Source organism: Etheostoma spectabile, chromosome 14, assembly GCF_008692095.1.
Source record: "Etheostoma spectabile isolate EspeVRDwgs_2016 chromosome 14, UIUC_Espe_1.0, whole genome shotgun sequence".
Classification (NCBI taxonomy): Eukaryota; Metazoa; Chordata; class Actinopteri; order Perciformes; family Percidae; genus Etheostoma; species Etheostoma spectabile.
In genome coordinates, this window is record NC_045746.1 from 14,652,682 (window position 1) to 14,668,880 (window position 16,199).

Here is a 16,199-nt window from a genome sequence, read left to right on the forward strand (position 1 = left end):
GTGTCCTTGGGCAAGACACTGAACCCTGAGTTGCCCCCAATAGTGCAATAGTGTAAATGTGGGTGAATGTTTATCTGATGAGCAGGTGGCACCTTGTACGACAGCCTTAGCCACAGTGTGTGAATGGTTCCTGTGTGATGTAAAAAGTGCTTTGAGTAGTCGTTTAGACTAGAAAAGTGCTATATAAGAACTGTCCATTTACGCAATTGTGGCTTTTCTTTAAAATGGTTTAACAAAAGTGACTTCTAAATGGAGCAGCTGTATGAGACCACACCATTACAAAAAGTGATTCAGTTCACACAGTAATTGCTGTCCCTCCGTTCATCAGCTTGCAAAACATATTCAATGAACAAGAGAAAGGCAAGAATCCAGTTTTGGATGTTTCATCCATTTCTCAAGTCCATTTCTTAAACAATTAATACTAACAGTAATTATTCTTTTAAGAGTCATATTCGTCCGAAAAACACAAGTGAATTAAAACCAATTCTCAAATCCCACACATCACAATACATTGCATCAAAGAGTCAAAAAAAAACTTTTTAAAGACTGTTACGTGACTAACTTGGCTTAAATTATACTGTAGCTGAAACAGCCATGAATTAGTACAAAACATACCCTTTTGCCTTAAAAAACAGGCATAAACATACTCATGCTGAGTCTTCCCAGCAATAGTTCAAACAGGTTCAAATGCAATCCTGAAATCATAACATTAGAAAGATCTTTCAAAAATCCCTTCTGAATGCAAACGTGCACGACACTCATCCAACTGTAAAACATTGTTCACATGAAGTGTGAAAGGGCTCATAACAAACTCCTTAACAACCAGTATGAATAATCACCCGCTGTTTGGTGATGAATTTCTAAGCAACAACAATCAATCCAGTGTTTCTTAAAGAATAACTTGGGAAATAAATAAAAAAAAGTATCAAGCCACGAGGGGAGAAGTGGGAGTGGTTGGAGATGAAAGGAGTGTTACAGAGGGATGGATAAAGGGTGTGGTTGTATATAAAGCATCTTTTGCATCCTTTTCCATCACTACAACCACTGACTTCCACTCTCTAATCTCCCTAAATCTCTGCAAATCAGCTTCGGTGAGTAGAAAATTCTTCTTAGGAAACTCTTTACTTTAATGTAATTTCAATGAGTTTTATTTGTATGAAATACAATTGCAGTTCCCAAGTTACCAGCTCTGTGTGTATTTTGTATTTTTGAGCTTTTCTTCACTTGCAACAGACATTCCTCAATTTGCTCCGATGACAGTTATTCGACTAACTTTTGCCTGGAATGTCCTTTTGCTGATGCATTGTACATTCAGAAGCATCAAGCTTTCAATCTTGCTTAAAATTCAAACAAAATTATACATTGGAACTGTAATACGGCATTTGTTATGTGCTAGACTCCTCCACAATTACCACCTGTTTACAAACCCTCTGCTGCCACAGTTTCCTCAGCTTAACACACCCCAGAGAGCGAGCAGCACCACGTGAGTCAGAATGCAAATAGAACGGACTCTCTTGGGTTCATGGAGTCAGTGGAAAAAAAACACTTTTCACAAATGCAGCATTAAGAGAGTAGACATCATATATCACTACAGGGACTTTAATCAAGTCTTGACCTGCTTCTTTACCTACAGTAGTTCAACTGCATTACCTGGAGAGATTGAGCTGTTGCCATAACAGTGTATCACTCCGCAGAGACCATGCATCAGAGGCTGGTGACGAAGTAAGAGTGGAGTTGCCCCAGTCGAAACCTAAGATTTACTTTTATACAGCTCGACGGAAAATCCAGAGGAAAACACTGGCAGAGACAAAAACAATCATGTTAACCACTGCCTGCTGCTCAAGAGCTCTTAATAAATAAAATTAGAATGCATTGTTTTGATTTGTCTATGTAATTACACTATATATCTATGGATATAGCTTCTTAACCTGTGGCAGGAGTAAAAAAAACTATTGGCCAACACTGGAACAATAGAGAAGCAGATTTGGATGTCTGATTTTAAGGACCACGCCTTTTCCCTTTCCTTCCCCTGCAACCATTCTGTCAAATTGTGGCTATAAAGGCTGTCCTTTGTTAACATTCCAACTTTGACCACAATGACACACAATCCGTTAGAGTGCGTGCCAGTGAAAGTTACCAGATTTTACCTCTAGATGGAGTTGTAGCAGCATTACATGAGAGCACCATCCTTAAGCAACTTCTTCCGTTAACCATCTGAAGATATAGAAGGAAAATACTGTGCCAATCTGACCTGAACCCATGCCACCCAAACCATACCATGCCAACACAAGGAGATGAGGAAAAATTCCATGCTCCGTATTTAACTTTATTCTTTCTTTCCCTTTGAACCAGCTATCATCATGTCTGACGTCCAGAAGGCTATGACGCTCCTCATTAACTCCTTCAGCAAATATGCTGGCAAGGAGGGTGACAATCAGACCCTGAATAAGGCAGAGCTGAAAGATCTGCTTCAGAATGAACTTGGAGATCTGCTGGGGGTGAGTGACCTCTGACCTCTCCCTATCTCAGTCCTGCACAACCAACAGGATGCACACTGGCTCACTCAACATGTGTGCTGGGGTGCATTCTATGGAAAGGATGGTGAATGTTCTTGATAGAATTTGTGCATCGTCACAGCCTGTAGTACTTTCCGCCCATGCACATGCCCAGTGACAATTCAACACTTTTCTCACTTGCAGAAAGCCAATGACAAAGCGGCGGTGGACCGCATCTTCAAGAGCCTGGACGCAAACCAGGACAACAGTGTGGACTTCAACGAGTTTGTCAACATGGTCAGCTGCCTCACCGTGATGTGTCACCAGTACTTCAACCAATCAGCCAAAAAATAGGGATCCAAGCGCCACCTTGGGGCCAGCAGAGAGATAGAGATCCCATGACTGCTGTTCGGAAGAAGAAATACATTTTAACTACTATTTACTAATAAGACCTTTAAGTCACAAAACTATATATTGTAACGCACAATGAAATAAACTTCTTTCTTTGAAACACTTGACTTGTGCACTTCACGTATTACTTATTTGGTTGGGGGAACAACATTTTTGACAATATTGGATAGTTGCACAGACTCCATAGTTTAAGTAAGCTTGTGATACTTAACCAAAACACTTGAAGTGGTTACGTTTTGTTGACACTAAGTTTTCACACCACTATTTTCCCGCTGGATTAATTTAAAAGAATACAAGTGCAGGTTATGGCATGAAAGATGTCACTATTTATATAGAGCACACGTACCAAAACCACACGTTTAAGTATGTGAAAAGAAAAAACACAATCTTCATTTTACACATGAAGTGTTAAGTTCACAAGCAATAACACTCAATTCTATACATTTTACTGAACCTTACAGTACTTGGTCTGGTATGACCAGTAGCTTATGGCGGATAATGTTAGCAATCTTTGGATGTTAAATGTTGTTGTATGAGCTAACTCTTGTGCAACTAATGAGTTACATACAGTCTCAAACAATACTACACAGATGGGTTTAATTCACTAAACACGCTTTTTTTTGCTGAATGAGTTTATATATGCTAAATAGACAAATGTATATCTATGATGTGATAGTGCCGTCACAATGGCTCCAAGGTTAGAACTTTCAGCTCACATGTCCTGGGTTTAAATCTGATCTGGCAGGCTGGGGCTTTTCTATACAGTATGGAGGTCTGCCTGTTTCCTGTTTGTGGCTTTCCTGTATGTGCCTCAGTTCCTCCACACAGTCGATAGACGTGCAGCCAGGTTAGACTGTCTGAATTAGAACTTAGAACTGAATTGCCTTTAGATGTGATTGTGAATGCAGTTGTCTGTATGTGTTAGCCCTGTGAGATACTGGCAACCTTACGTGGTTACCCTGCATCTTGCATGTCAGAATAGGCTGCCTTGATGAGAGGCTATAGAAAGTAGACAAAGTGTATTGAGAGCATAGTTAGACTTCCATGTGGATTACCAGTAAATTCTCTGATTATACAGTACGTTTTCAAGTAAAATGAATAAGAGCTTTGAATTGAGTATTTTTCCATTATGGCATTGGTAATATCACTGTGCACTTTTGCCATTTCTGCTTCTTTAATCAACACATTTGTTTAGATTCTAGTCCATGATCAATATTGGTGATGTGTGTCACTAAAGCATGGAGAAGCTTTAGCAACAATATTCTTTTAATGCCATGCATTTGTTTGAAAATCAGTACTCGTGTAACTAAAGGGGTGACAACATGCAAGTTTTCAATCCAAACAAACACTGCAGCTTGTGACTTCACAGCTTACTTCTCCCTCTATGTACTAAAATTAGTAATCAGCACCTCTATTGCAGATGACTGCCTGTCCTTGATGGATTATGCAAGATAACATGAAACACAGCACAACATATCAGTGTTTAGAATCAGTATTTAAACTGCCACAAGGCAGCAAATCAGTGAGAGAGGGGGAGGGGGGGGGGCAGGAAATCTAAAGCAATTTAAAAAAGAGCCTCCTCCACCATAAAAACATTGTAATATGAAGAATTGCTACTCTCCTTTAGGTGAAAACCCCCAGTGGCCCTGGATAAGTGTAAAGAAACATTTTCTGGCATTGAAAGCTTGCTTTGAAGGCAATGGGCTTGTTTCTGTATTGTTTCAAAGTACTTTAGACAGCCCCTAGACCGATGGATAATTATTAAGTTTTTTTCAGAGCGGCTACATTTTTAATTAAATAATCTAAAAACGTTGTGCATGTTCTTTTAAAATCAGATTATGTTCAAATAGATGTCTATAAAACTATATTTTCTATCAACTTTTACTTTCACTGAGAGAAAAAATGATTAAATGGTATTAATGGTAACGTAAGCTTTGAGATAAAATGTGCTCGATAGAATAAAGGAATTTACAATGTAATAAAATCAATAAATCCCTTTTTCACATATATTTTTGTTACTATCATATTGAATAACATAGCACTGAAAATATGAGAGTAAAACAGACCAGACTTTTGCATGGCATTACGATGTGCAGAAACATTGTAATACTATATGTAGTGATTCTATGTCAGCCCTTGCGAGCATAAAGACAGGTACAGCCAGAAGTTATCAGGATCTTCTTTATTATGTTTTGTTTACAAATTTGAGAATAGTTAGACATGGGAAATTATAACCTACATATGGGTCCCCGTGCATTCAAAGCAGACAGGTTGGCAAACGAGGCATTCAAAAAAGGAATCGTTGGTGTCAATATTAAATTATCAAAATCAAAGTAACTCAACAATGGCAATAGCTTGGGGATATCACAATAAAAGGGAGACATTTACATGTAATCCAAAAAGGAGAACGACTGTGTATGTTATAAAGGGAACAGACTTATGTTTTAGGGGAACCAAAACAGAAAGAGCAAGTAACAGTAAGCAGGCTGAGAATTTGACACAGCAACCTTAACAGCACACATCACATTGTTGGGATCATTGTGAGGTAGGCTACCTGAAACGGTAGAGCATGCTTGCAGGGAAGATATCAAGAGTATATGGATGCAGAGAAAGGGGACATGTGTGAAGAAAGGAAACGATTTTGGATAACAGGAGATGGCGGTAGTGTAACATGAAAGATGCAAGCTGCCCTTTAAACCCAAAGAAGAAGAAAAGACTGCGACGCCTCCGGGAGGTCACGTTATCAGGCCGCTTCCATAGTTGTCTCGTGACGCTACAGAGGGGCGGGTTTGGTTATCAACAACATAGTCTGTCTGTGGAGCTAACGTTACCGAGGGACAGATCTTGAGTGCTGTTTTGAATTGACAATAAGAACACCGACTTAAAGGGGGGCTAGGGACTGTAGATAAGATGGCGGATGTAGGAGACGATGAAACTCGGTCGACTCTCCCTTCGGCATCCCGTAACGGTCCAGTTGTCGGTTCGTCTGCGGGCACCGCGGGCCATAACGCAGCTTGCATAATGGTAACGTCAGGTCCGCGGACGGTGAGAATCGTCAAGTCGGAGTCTGGCTACGGTTTCAACGTTCGCGGTCAAGTTAGTGAAGGAGGACAGCTTCGGAGCATCAACGGGGAATTGTACGCTCCTCTTCAGCATGTTAGCGCTGTTTTGCCCGGAGGTGCGGCAGACCGAGCTGGGATAGCAAAGGGTGACAGGATCCTAGCGGTGTAAGTCAGTTTCTATCCGTTCAGTATAGCCAGCTAGTTAGCAAGTAGGCTAGCTACCCTTAGCCCGTGTTCATCCAATCCCGAGAATGTGTCAACATTAGCAATTTTCAAAGGATAATGCTACGTGACCTGTCTGTTATGACAACAGACCTAACTTTAACCGTTTACATAGCTATCCAGCTAACTGGCTAACTGGATGTTTTTCCAGTTTACGGGTTAACTAAGACGTATAACGAAACTATTAGAGATGTAGCTAGCAAGCTAATGTAAGATGCATCAAGTTCACGCTAGTGAGTTAAGTAGAAAGCTAGCTAACCAGCTTACATAAATTGGACAACAGGCTGTGCATGTTGATTAGCGTTAGCTAGCCAGCTAGACCTTTGCGAAATGACTGTGTCAGTATGGCTGGGTGGGGGGACAAAATTAAATGACAGCCATGTTGACATTTTATTGTCATATGCATAATAGTAGGTCATGTGTATGTTGACCCTGCCCGAAGACAGTGTACAGCAGTGTTGTCTTCATATTGTTAGTGTGTGTTCGCGCGTCTTATGCTTGTCAGACTATCCTTCACAGCAGGCATGTTGTTTACATGGGAAAGTGCTTTCCAAAAAATAATATATATATAAATACCACTTTATCTTTATGGTGTTATCTTTTGTTTTGCCCGTTATCTCTACCAATGTATTGGATTGGGTTTGATATGTATACCTATTTCCTGGAGACACCTTGCAGACGTGTTTGGTCAAACACTTTCTGTTTGTGTGCCAGGAAAAGTCAGGCAAATTCTTCAACTAAAGATTTTCATGAAAATAACTTAATTGTTAAAATTCTCTTTTATCAGGTACATAACCAATACTTGTGATAACATCTCCCCACAGTTTATATTTGCAGACTGACTGATATATTTCTAAGATTGTCAGTCTCCATGACTAAACTATTGATTTCCCCACCATGGTTGTAAGCCAAGGGTAAATGCTGGAAATTGTAAAAGGAACAACTTTAAATGTTAATAGTAAATAATGATGTACTGTCCTACAGATAGACCATGTGTTTCTTAGAAGTCATTTTTTATGTATGGTCCAGCAAAAGCTTTAAATGAGCAGTGAAAACAGGTTAATGTATTGCTGTGACTTGACTACATGTTAAACTTAGAAAAAGGGAGAAGAGAAACAGAACACAAGGAATACTGGTATACTTCTACTTGCTGAGACATCAAAAACAATTCACCCAACCTGTGTTTTCCCCATTGTAATTGCTAAATCTCTTTCTGGTCATATGACAGGACCAGAACGTATCATGTGATTTATTAACCAGCTTGAGCATTTTGCAAAAACTCTAAAGAATCCTTCAGTTAAGTATGTCATATGTCAGCATTTTACTAGTCTTATGAACAAGGATAGGGAACAGTGCTGCTTTACTGATGGTAATAACCCACTAGCTTATGTTATTTCATGTGGAGTAAACAATGTAAGATTTTATAAATTGTGGCCTTGGTGATAGGCTATTAGTGGATTAATGTCTTATTAATGATCTATTATCAGTTTTCATTAATGATTTTCACAATTGAAATTCTCATATTTTTGAAAAACTTATGATTATTAAAGCTTTCATTCTGGGAAAATACTTCATACCACACAATTTTAGCCAACACAATGTGAAGAGCTGCTTGCTTTTTAGCTTTTTGCTCGAGTTCATAGTAATAATTAGTTTTTTACTGTTCATCGGGCATCACTTAGGCTATGGTAAATAAATTCAGAGTTCAATCTTTTATAGACTAAATATGCCATCAAAACATATTCGCTACACATTCACTTAGCCTAATTCAGGTATTTCCAACCCTCGTTGTTGCTGGTGATCAGCAACTGACACCTTTTCTGGCAGGCATTGCTTTGCTTCTGTTTTCTCTAATAAGAGTATGATGTGATAGTGTTGAGACCAAAACTTCTCCTTTTATCTTCACCTTTTTGGTCACCTCCTACCAGAACTGTTGCTGTCCAGTTCAACAACTCAGTGATGGACATTACGGCATTCCTATATTTCCATTATAAACCAGCTTTCCATTTTCCATTGTTGACTTTATTTTTCCCTAACCTCTCTTTATCTGTTTGACTTATTCCTGCTCTGATCCATAATGTCACACAGATATACATTCGTAAGCAACAGACATGGCAAAAAGTGGACATACCAAGCTTGCACTCTTTCTTGCGCCCTCCTCTCCTGGGTTGGTCCCGCTGTTTCTCATAGGAAGATTAGCAGTGGCACCTGATGCTGGTGCCATCTGGCTTCAACAAAACCAAGATGGGAGGTGTCTTACTGCACCAAATGAAAGGGAGACATTAGAGCTGACCTGGTTACTCCCAATGTTGTGTAAATCAGTGGAGGACAACACGCGTTGACATTACCACACACCATAATAGTAAAAATGAAAGAGATGCACATTTGCAGCATTAGTAGAATATTATATGTAATATAATTGTGCCATCCAGATCTGAGATGAGTGTATCGTTATTATTAGAGTTAGTTATTTTGTGACATGATCAATCCACACAAAATACATTTTCTTTACCCGAGGAATTATAAAATTCAGTGTTTAAGCTATTGGTTGCATTCATTCGGTCACAGCCGTTCAACAACTGCCTTAGCTATTTGTGGACTCCATGTTACCTTTCATAAAAATAATAACTTGCTGGGTTTTAAATGTGGGGAAAAGAGAGCACCAGTATCGGATTGGTATCGGATTTTGAGAGATTCACTGAGTTAAAGTATTGGAATTGGTATCAGGAGAGAAATAGTTGGATTAGTCCATTTTGAAATATAATAATATAATAATATAATATAAAAGCGGCGTCAGTATTATTAGTCATGAATTGATTATGAATGAAAAAAAACGGTAGGAAAAGAGGGTTTTTAAAACTTTTGCTGACTTTCTTTCTGTCTCTCCCTTCCTTCTTCCTCCACATTTTTTCCTGCTTTGACTTTCCCTCCAGTAATGGGGTGAGTGTGGAAGGTGCCACCCATAAGCAGGTGGTGGACCTGATTCGTGCAGGGGAGAAGGAGCTGGTTCTGGCTGTGCTGTCTGTTCCAGCACAGGAGGCTGATGGATTGGAAGGAGGAGAAGATGTCCAACCCAACTATGACTACAGTGACAAACAAGCAGTGCCCATTTCCATTCCTACATACAAACATGTAGAGCAGCACTCCGAGAGGTTTGTGGTGAGTACTGATTCGACACATTACCTTACCCCTTCTTTTCCTAAACAGGCTATTTGGCTGCCCCTATTTATCTATGGCAGTAGTGGAAAAAAACTTGTAATTCTTGATTGTAAACATCTGTTTCTTCTACTCTAATTCACTACTGTCTGTCTGTCTGTCCTGTTTTTGTCTCAATGACCATAGGTGTACAACGTGTATATGTCCGGTAGACAGCTGTGCTCAAAGCGCTACCGAGAGTTTGCCATCCTGCACCAGAACCTAAAGAGGGAATTCTCCAACTTCAACTTCCCAAAACTTCCTGGTAAATGGCCCTTCTCCCTGTCTGAACAGCAGTTGGATGCTCGCCGTAGAGGACTGGAGGAATATCTTGAGCGAGGTAGGCTGATGTTGAAAGGTCACTGGCGTATAAACCCAGTTGTGTGTTGATTTTTAACATGGGCAACAACAAGATGTTTTTTTGTTACCAATCCACAAGCTGTTCAAGAAGAATGCCAGCTCCATTTTAAAGCCTGATGAGTACGAAAAAGATATTTATACCCATTAAAATCCACAATAGCTATACAAAGGAAAAGAAGAAATGATTTAATGTGTACATGCAGTCATGTAAATCATGTAGTTAGAATTGAAATTAGGCCAAAAAATGGCAGATCCAGTGGAAGTCCATCTGAACAAGGTGAACAGGAGGTGCGATACATCTAGCTGCCAAAGTGTCCTCTTTAATGCCAGAACAACGTCAGGACAAACAACATGACTACCTGTTCCCCCCTCACAAACTCTGGCTGTGATCGATTTTCCACCGTACATGGAAATACTGTAAATCGGAGCAAAGGATAAAGACAAAGTGACATTTAGCTGTCCTTTGTTTATTTGATTTACTTTGACCTCCCCCTCTTTCTCTCCATCTGCCTCTCTAGTTTGCTCTGTGCGGGTGATTGGGGAAAGTGACATCATGCAGGAGTTTCTCTCTGAATCAGATGAGGTATGCATCATTATTCTGATATGAACTGTACAAGATTTGGCTGTAGCTATTTCTATATGAATTTTGATTCTGAGCTTTAAAAAGTTAAATCATGTAAAACATTCAAAACATTCTCAGATGTACAACTATTTACTTCTAGTAAGCCAGGGAATCTGCAGAACACCACAGTACCTTGTTTATTAACCCTCTGAGGTCTAAGGGCATTTACCATACATCTTCTTAAATTTACCTTTATGGGGTATTTGCACATAACTGATCCCCATGTGTTTTCATATAAAAATGTTCAGAACAAACTCCACTTTCTGTATAGTGATGCACAAATCTGTTCTTTTTAAATTCCCTCAAATCCCTTTTTGAAAAGAAACTTTAACTAATGATGTGTTTTACAAATTGTTTCTTTGCTTGAAATGAGTTTACAAAAGTCTTTAGGTCATATTATTAAAATAGTAAATAAATGTCTGGAATGAAATTTAGTTAAAAAAATAAAAACAAATTCGTCAAAACATTGTTTGGACACATCAGTGCGTCTTCCGTCCTCGGATGGTGTAACTATGCTTTCTGAAATTTAGTCTTTGATTTGAGTTTTTTGATTGTAGGGTTAAGGATGTACAGTATGTATCTGATTTTGAACCTATTCAAGAGCAATGTTGGGGATTTTAAACTTGTGATGAGGTTATGAATATATCTATTCAACTTCCTTTAAAAAAGTTGTCTATTTCCTGTAAACAAGCAAGGTTGACTTTAATTGCTTTAATGTAGCTGGCTGCCCATCATGTCTGCTAGCATGGTGTTTAAACATGAGAGCCAAAACAGCTAATTGCATTGCCTTTTTAGTGTTTTGAGGAATGACAGCTTCAGAAACAAAAGAAACAATACTAAATGAATCCAGCACTTAAAGAAACACAAATAGGAGGATTAGCACTTCAAATAGATATACATTCTGGTTTAGTTATTCCTTACTTGTTTTTTTTAAATCCAGAAGTATTTACCAGTGATTCAGAACAAACCCATGCATGCACACTCATACAAGAAGGCGCACACCCTTGTTAATCCACACATGTTGCTTTCCTGTGCAGAACTACAATGGCGTGACAGATGTAGAGCTGCGGATAGCCCTGCCAGACAAGACCACCATTTCTGTCAGAGTCCGCAAGAACAGCACCACAGACCAGGTGTACCAGGTAAGACTGGATCTGCTGGGATGATGCTGTCATACAGTTATATTGTAAATAATATTGCCCCATTGTTTGGACATCCGAATTGTACTTTGCATGCAGTTCTTTTGTAAAATAATGACACTGAGGATTGAAAAATCAATTTATGTCTACTGGTAAATGCATGATATTCTATAAGTGTATAACGGATGTTTATATGGAAAGATAAATAAGTAATGTAGATGCTTTATAAAAAAGAAACTATTTTTCTTACATAACTGACTCTGTATTGCTCCTCCTGTAGGCATTAGTGATAAAGGTTGGAATGGACAGTATTATGGCGAGCTACTTTGCCCTTTTTGAAGTCATCAACCACTCGTTCGGTAAGAACTGTATGTATGTATTTGATGTTTACGAGTGTTTCACAGGGACATTCGCAGAGTGTTTTTACATATTCGTATTGCATTTAATTTAAAAGCCTTCTCTGGGTGACTTAATTTCATGATGGGCTAGAGGTAAGTGTACATTTTTGGACAGCAAGAGTAAGTAATTTGGTACAGGCTAGAATAAATTATTTTCTAATGGCTAAACAGACACCCCTATTTTTTCATTCCTCTCCTTGTTTCTATTATTTGTTGCAGTGCGGAAGCTGGCGCCTAATGAGTTTCCACACAAGCTTTATGTGCAGAATTACACCTCGGCAGTGCCGGGGACTTGCTTGGCGCTCCGCAAATGGTTGTTCAGCTTCCAGGAGGAGGAGTTGCTAAGAGACAACCCACTGGCACTGCACTACTGCTTCCACCAGGTGATAATAATTGACTCCCACTTTGCATTGAGTAGAGGAAACTCAGCACAAAATGTGTGGGGTTTATAAACTCATTTCTGGGTTGAAATATGTTGGAGGTTTTAGCGTTTTTAGTCATTGAGAAATTCAGTCATATTGGGGAAAATTTACTGCATTATTATACTCTTTTATTCTTTACTGCTTCTATTTGTCTCTAGGGCTGGGTATCGTAAGGCTAAACATTTTTGAAGGGATTTTGATAACGGTTTCTAAACAATTCTTTTTTGATACCAATTTCATAAAATCCATTCCAATAATACACATTATGGCACAGATCTTTTAATTTTTTTTCAGCTCCTACTATGTGAGCCCTGTCTCTGTGTGCTGCGTGTTTCTACAACGTGAAACATTAGACAGCCAATCAAAAGCATTATTTGATCTTGGTTGAAGCATGCTGCATAACTATTGGCTCACTGACCGATGGAATTTAGTCCTCAGTTATTGAAATTTGGTATTGAACGAGACATTTTTCAATACTCTATACTAAGGAGGCAATTCAGTCTGTGCCGAAAAAGTTTTGAATTAGGTAACAAGCCCTACTGGTCTCAGAATCTTCCGATTTGGCTAGACATTTGGCTATTCACATACAGAGTCAGTGCATACTTATTTTATCCTGCTATAATAGTCACTAAACACAATATGACTATTTAGCATATTATAACTGCCAATGTAGACGCTAAACATGCGTTAACATTATAACAAGCAAAATATGGCCTAGTGGAAGCTCCTGGGATACATGCAAAATGTCAAGCTAGCACCAGTCAGGAAGCCCTATAAATGACATCCTGAGAAACAAATATGCCTAGGCTCTGAATTTCCACCACTTATGTACTTCATAAGGAAACCAGAAAACCTTGATCATCTACAGGAAAGCAAAAGTTTTCCACAATTTTTGAAGACTAAAGTGTGAACAAGCTGAAAAAAACATTTCTCCACTAAAAATATTCATAGCAACAACAGCAGCAGCCTACAGGCTGTCTGCTGACCAATAAAGGTCACTTCCTGAAGCATATTAGGAATGTGAGGTTCAGCAATGCCCCACTACAACAATTTCTACTAGTAAAGTCAACAAAAACATTTGTAGTAAAGCTGCAGATTTGGTGGATAATTCTCTGTAGTTGCATCACTATGAGCGACCTCTTTTTGCATGTCCATTTGATACATTGTTGTTATAGAAATACTGAGTAAAACCACTTTATTAAAATGTACACAAAATGTTTATGCTGTCATTGGTTGAACTACTTGAGGCAGAATATCTTCTTGCTAAATGTTGTTTATGGATAATCCTTTTTGTGTAGTGACCTCAAATAATAAATGGTGTTGTATGTCTTCCTACCCCCTAAACCCCTCTATCCATCCCTGTCTGTCTAGGCACTGGAAGATGTGAAGAAGGGATTCATAAAAACAGAGGACAAATCCTACCAGCTGCAGAAGCTGGCAGAGCAGCGCAAGATGGCCACGGTCAGTCCTACAGACCGCTCTTTGTTCAGGGAGGGGATTTGGATGAATACACTTTTTGCCTGCTGACCAGAGCCATCACCAAAATGATACCAAATAGAAATCTCAAAGTGGCACATGTGAGGGCTTCTGTGTGTAAATTTAAACTACTTTCACAGCTTTCTAGCCACCCAGCACAACATTTCCAAATAGGCAGCATTTAACATCAGAAATGGTCATGAAAACAAGAACATTTGCTTCATCAAGATCAGGAACTAAAAATAACTAGGTGGAGAAACCAAAATATTTGGTTAGCGTACACTCTTACTTGTAACTTGTAAAAAAGTCTATATTTGCATAAAAGAGACACAGGGCGCCATGGTAGCACAGTTGGTAGGGTGAGCTTTAACCCTTGACAGCGGGTCCGGGTTCAACTCCGACTTGCTGCCGTTTGCTGCATGTTATTCCCCTCTCTCTCCCCTTTCATGTCTTCACCTGTCCTGTCAAATAAAGGCCTATAAATGCACTAATAATGCATAATAATGCACAAATAACCTTAAAAAATTGAAAAAAGAGGCACAGGAATGTGAATGGAGCAATATTGCAATGTGAAAAAAAAAAAGTGGTCCAACAAAAGACTCAAACTGAACATTACTGCATTCATTCTTCTGTTACAAACTGGAAAGTTATACTTGTACATTAAGTCAGTTAACAGTTGCCTTTTTGTAAACTGTGCGCTAGGCCTGCACAATTAACCATTGTAACATCGCGGTTTTAAAGTCCCAAGCACTGCAATGCTTTCCCTTCTCTTCATTGAAGCCTCTATGTTAACAGGCTTGTGATAATGCGCATTGTGCTGTAGGTGCCAAAAAAATCTATGTTTGGTACTGCCAATTTGTTTTGTTTTGGTGGAGAAAAAAAAATTGTGATGTCTGTAAGCTACTGGGACCTTGAATTTCCCCTTGGGGATCAAATTAAGTATCTATCTATCTACCAATATGCCATTATTGGTACAGTAACCCAAACTGCGAGTTAACTGGGGTTTTAGAGTAGTCGCACTAAGGAAATGTAAACTTAATCTTATTTAGATTGCCTTAACATGCTTACTTACAGTATAAGTGATTGATGTGTGTGCTCTATAATACTCTTAGTACCTGAGTTTGTTGCGGACATGTGAAGGCTACAATGAGGTGGCGTTCCCCCACTGCTCCTGTGACTCCAGGAGGAAGGGACATGTCATTACAGCTATCAGCATCCATCACTTCAAACTGCATGCTTGTACCGAGGACGGAACGCTGGAGGTGGGTGTTTGTCTTTGCTAGTTTGATAAAGTGAAGCAAGTTTTTTTTTTTTTTTTTTCTTCATTTACTGAAAATATGTAAATATGCCTTACATTATTGTATAAAACAATTTGAGCTTAAACTTATTCAATGAAATCCCATATTGTCCTAAATAGTAAGTTGAGGCTGGAGGCATACCTACTGTAAACTCTGTCCCTCAGAACCAGGTGATAGCTTTTGAGTGGGCGGAGATGCAGCGCTGGGACACTGATGAGGAAGGGATGGCTTTCTGCTTTGAATACGCCAGAGGAGAGAAGAAACCTCGCTGGGTCAAGATCTTCACTCCATATGTGAGTGTGCACACAGCGTCACTAATGTTTGACATGTTTTGCAGTTTTTTTATTTATTGATTTCTCAAGAAATTGCAATTTTAGACTGACCGATGTTGTGATTCCTTTTAGAACCGGTTGTTGGAAATTCCACTAACACTTTAGAGAGAGAGTGAGAGTGAGAGTGAGAGTGAGTGAGTGAGTGCTTCCCATCATATGGTATCAAAGCAGTAGCTTTGTAGTAGTAGAGCAAAAACCTGTCACTGTGACTTTGCTGGCTATGTTGGAAGGCTGACTCACAGTTCTGTTTGTTTTTTTTCCCTCCCAGTTTAACTACATGCATGAGTGCTTTGAGCGGGTCTTTTGTGAGCTGAAGTGGAGGAAACAGGTAAGGACCACTCCTTTCCTCTTTCCTTGTGGGAAGAACATGACTCCATACCAAGTTTAATATTCTAAATTTATCTTATTTGTACTTGTATTTTTTACAAATACAGACCGACTCTTGAGATGTTTCCTTCATGTTTTTTTGGGGGGGGTTTTATTGTTAATTTTAACAATTAACAATTTTTGTGTATTGATTTATTTACTGTCAGGTTGAGGAAGAGGCATCTGACAAAGACAACAAAAACTGCAGTAACAATGGTGAGCAGCAGAATTTATTTTCCTTACCGTTGATAAAGCAAAGCACCAACACTGAAGAGTAGCTACATTTTATCTAGGCTAATTAATAAAACCTGTACACAGCTGTGGTACTGAGTGGTACTTTGAATAACCAAAAATTTGTATTAATGTGCATAAAAAAGCCAAGAAAAGATGGAAAATTCTCC

The 16,199-nt window shown here is 39.0% G+C and overlaps 2 protein-coding genes across 3 annotated transcripts in view; both read left to right on the plus strand.

Annotated features, from left to right (window-relative positions):
* Nucleotides 1-1,072: 1,072 nt before the first annotated feature.
* Nucleotides 1,073-3,011, plus strand: LOC116701701 (ictacalcin). The gene is made up of 3 exons (XM_032535569.1): nucleotides 1,073-1,091; nucleotides 2,353-2,498; nucleotides 2,700-3,011. Exons 2-3 carry the CDS (start codon nucleotides 2,361-2,363, stop codon nucleotides 2,847-2,849), a joined length of 288 nt encoding a protein of 95 aa, XP_032391460.1. The 5' UTR covers nucleotides 1,073-1,091; nucleotides 2,353-2,360; the 3' UTR covers nucleotides 2,850-3,011.
* A 2,633-nt stretch (nucleotides 3,012-5,644) lies between these two features.
* snx27a (sorting nexin 27a) overlaps nucleotides 5,645-16,199 on the plus strand; it is a 17,106-nt gene continuing 6,551 nt past the window's right edge. Inside the window, exons 1-12 of one of the 2 annotated variants that reach the window (XM_032535507.1) lie at nucleotides 5,645-6,133; nucleotides 9,124-9,349; nucleotides 9,533-9,725; nucleotides 10,264-10,328; nucleotides 11,405-11,509; nucleotides 11,787-11,865; nucleotides 12,124-12,287; nucleotides 13,698-13,787; nucleotides 14,915-15,064; nucleotides 15,265-15,393; nucleotides 15,701-15,760; nucleotides 15,966-16,014. In XM_032535507.1, coding sequence (XP_032391398.1) covers nucleotides 5,817-6,133; nucleotides 9,124-9,349; nucleotides 9,533-9,725; nucleotides 10,264-10,328; nucleotides 11,405-11,509; nucleotides 11,787-11,865; nucleotides 12,124-12,287; nucleotides 13,698-13,787; nucleotides 14,915-15,064; nucleotides 15,265-15,393; nucleotides 15,701-15,760; nucleotides 15,966-16,014 — 1,627 coding nt within the window. In that variant the 5' untranslated portion in view covers nucleotides 5,645-5,816. The remainder of the gene's footprint in view (nucleotides 6,134-9,123; nucleotides 9,350-9,532; nucleotides 9,726-10,263; nucleotides 10,329-11,404; nucleotides 11,510-11,786; nucleotides 11,866-12,123; nucleotides 12,288-13,697; nucleotides 13,788-14,914; nucleotides 15,065-15,264; nucleotides 15,394-15,700; nucleotides 15,761-15,965; nucleotides 16,015-16,199) is intronic. The other variant, XM_032535508.1, reaches the window with a different exon arrangement.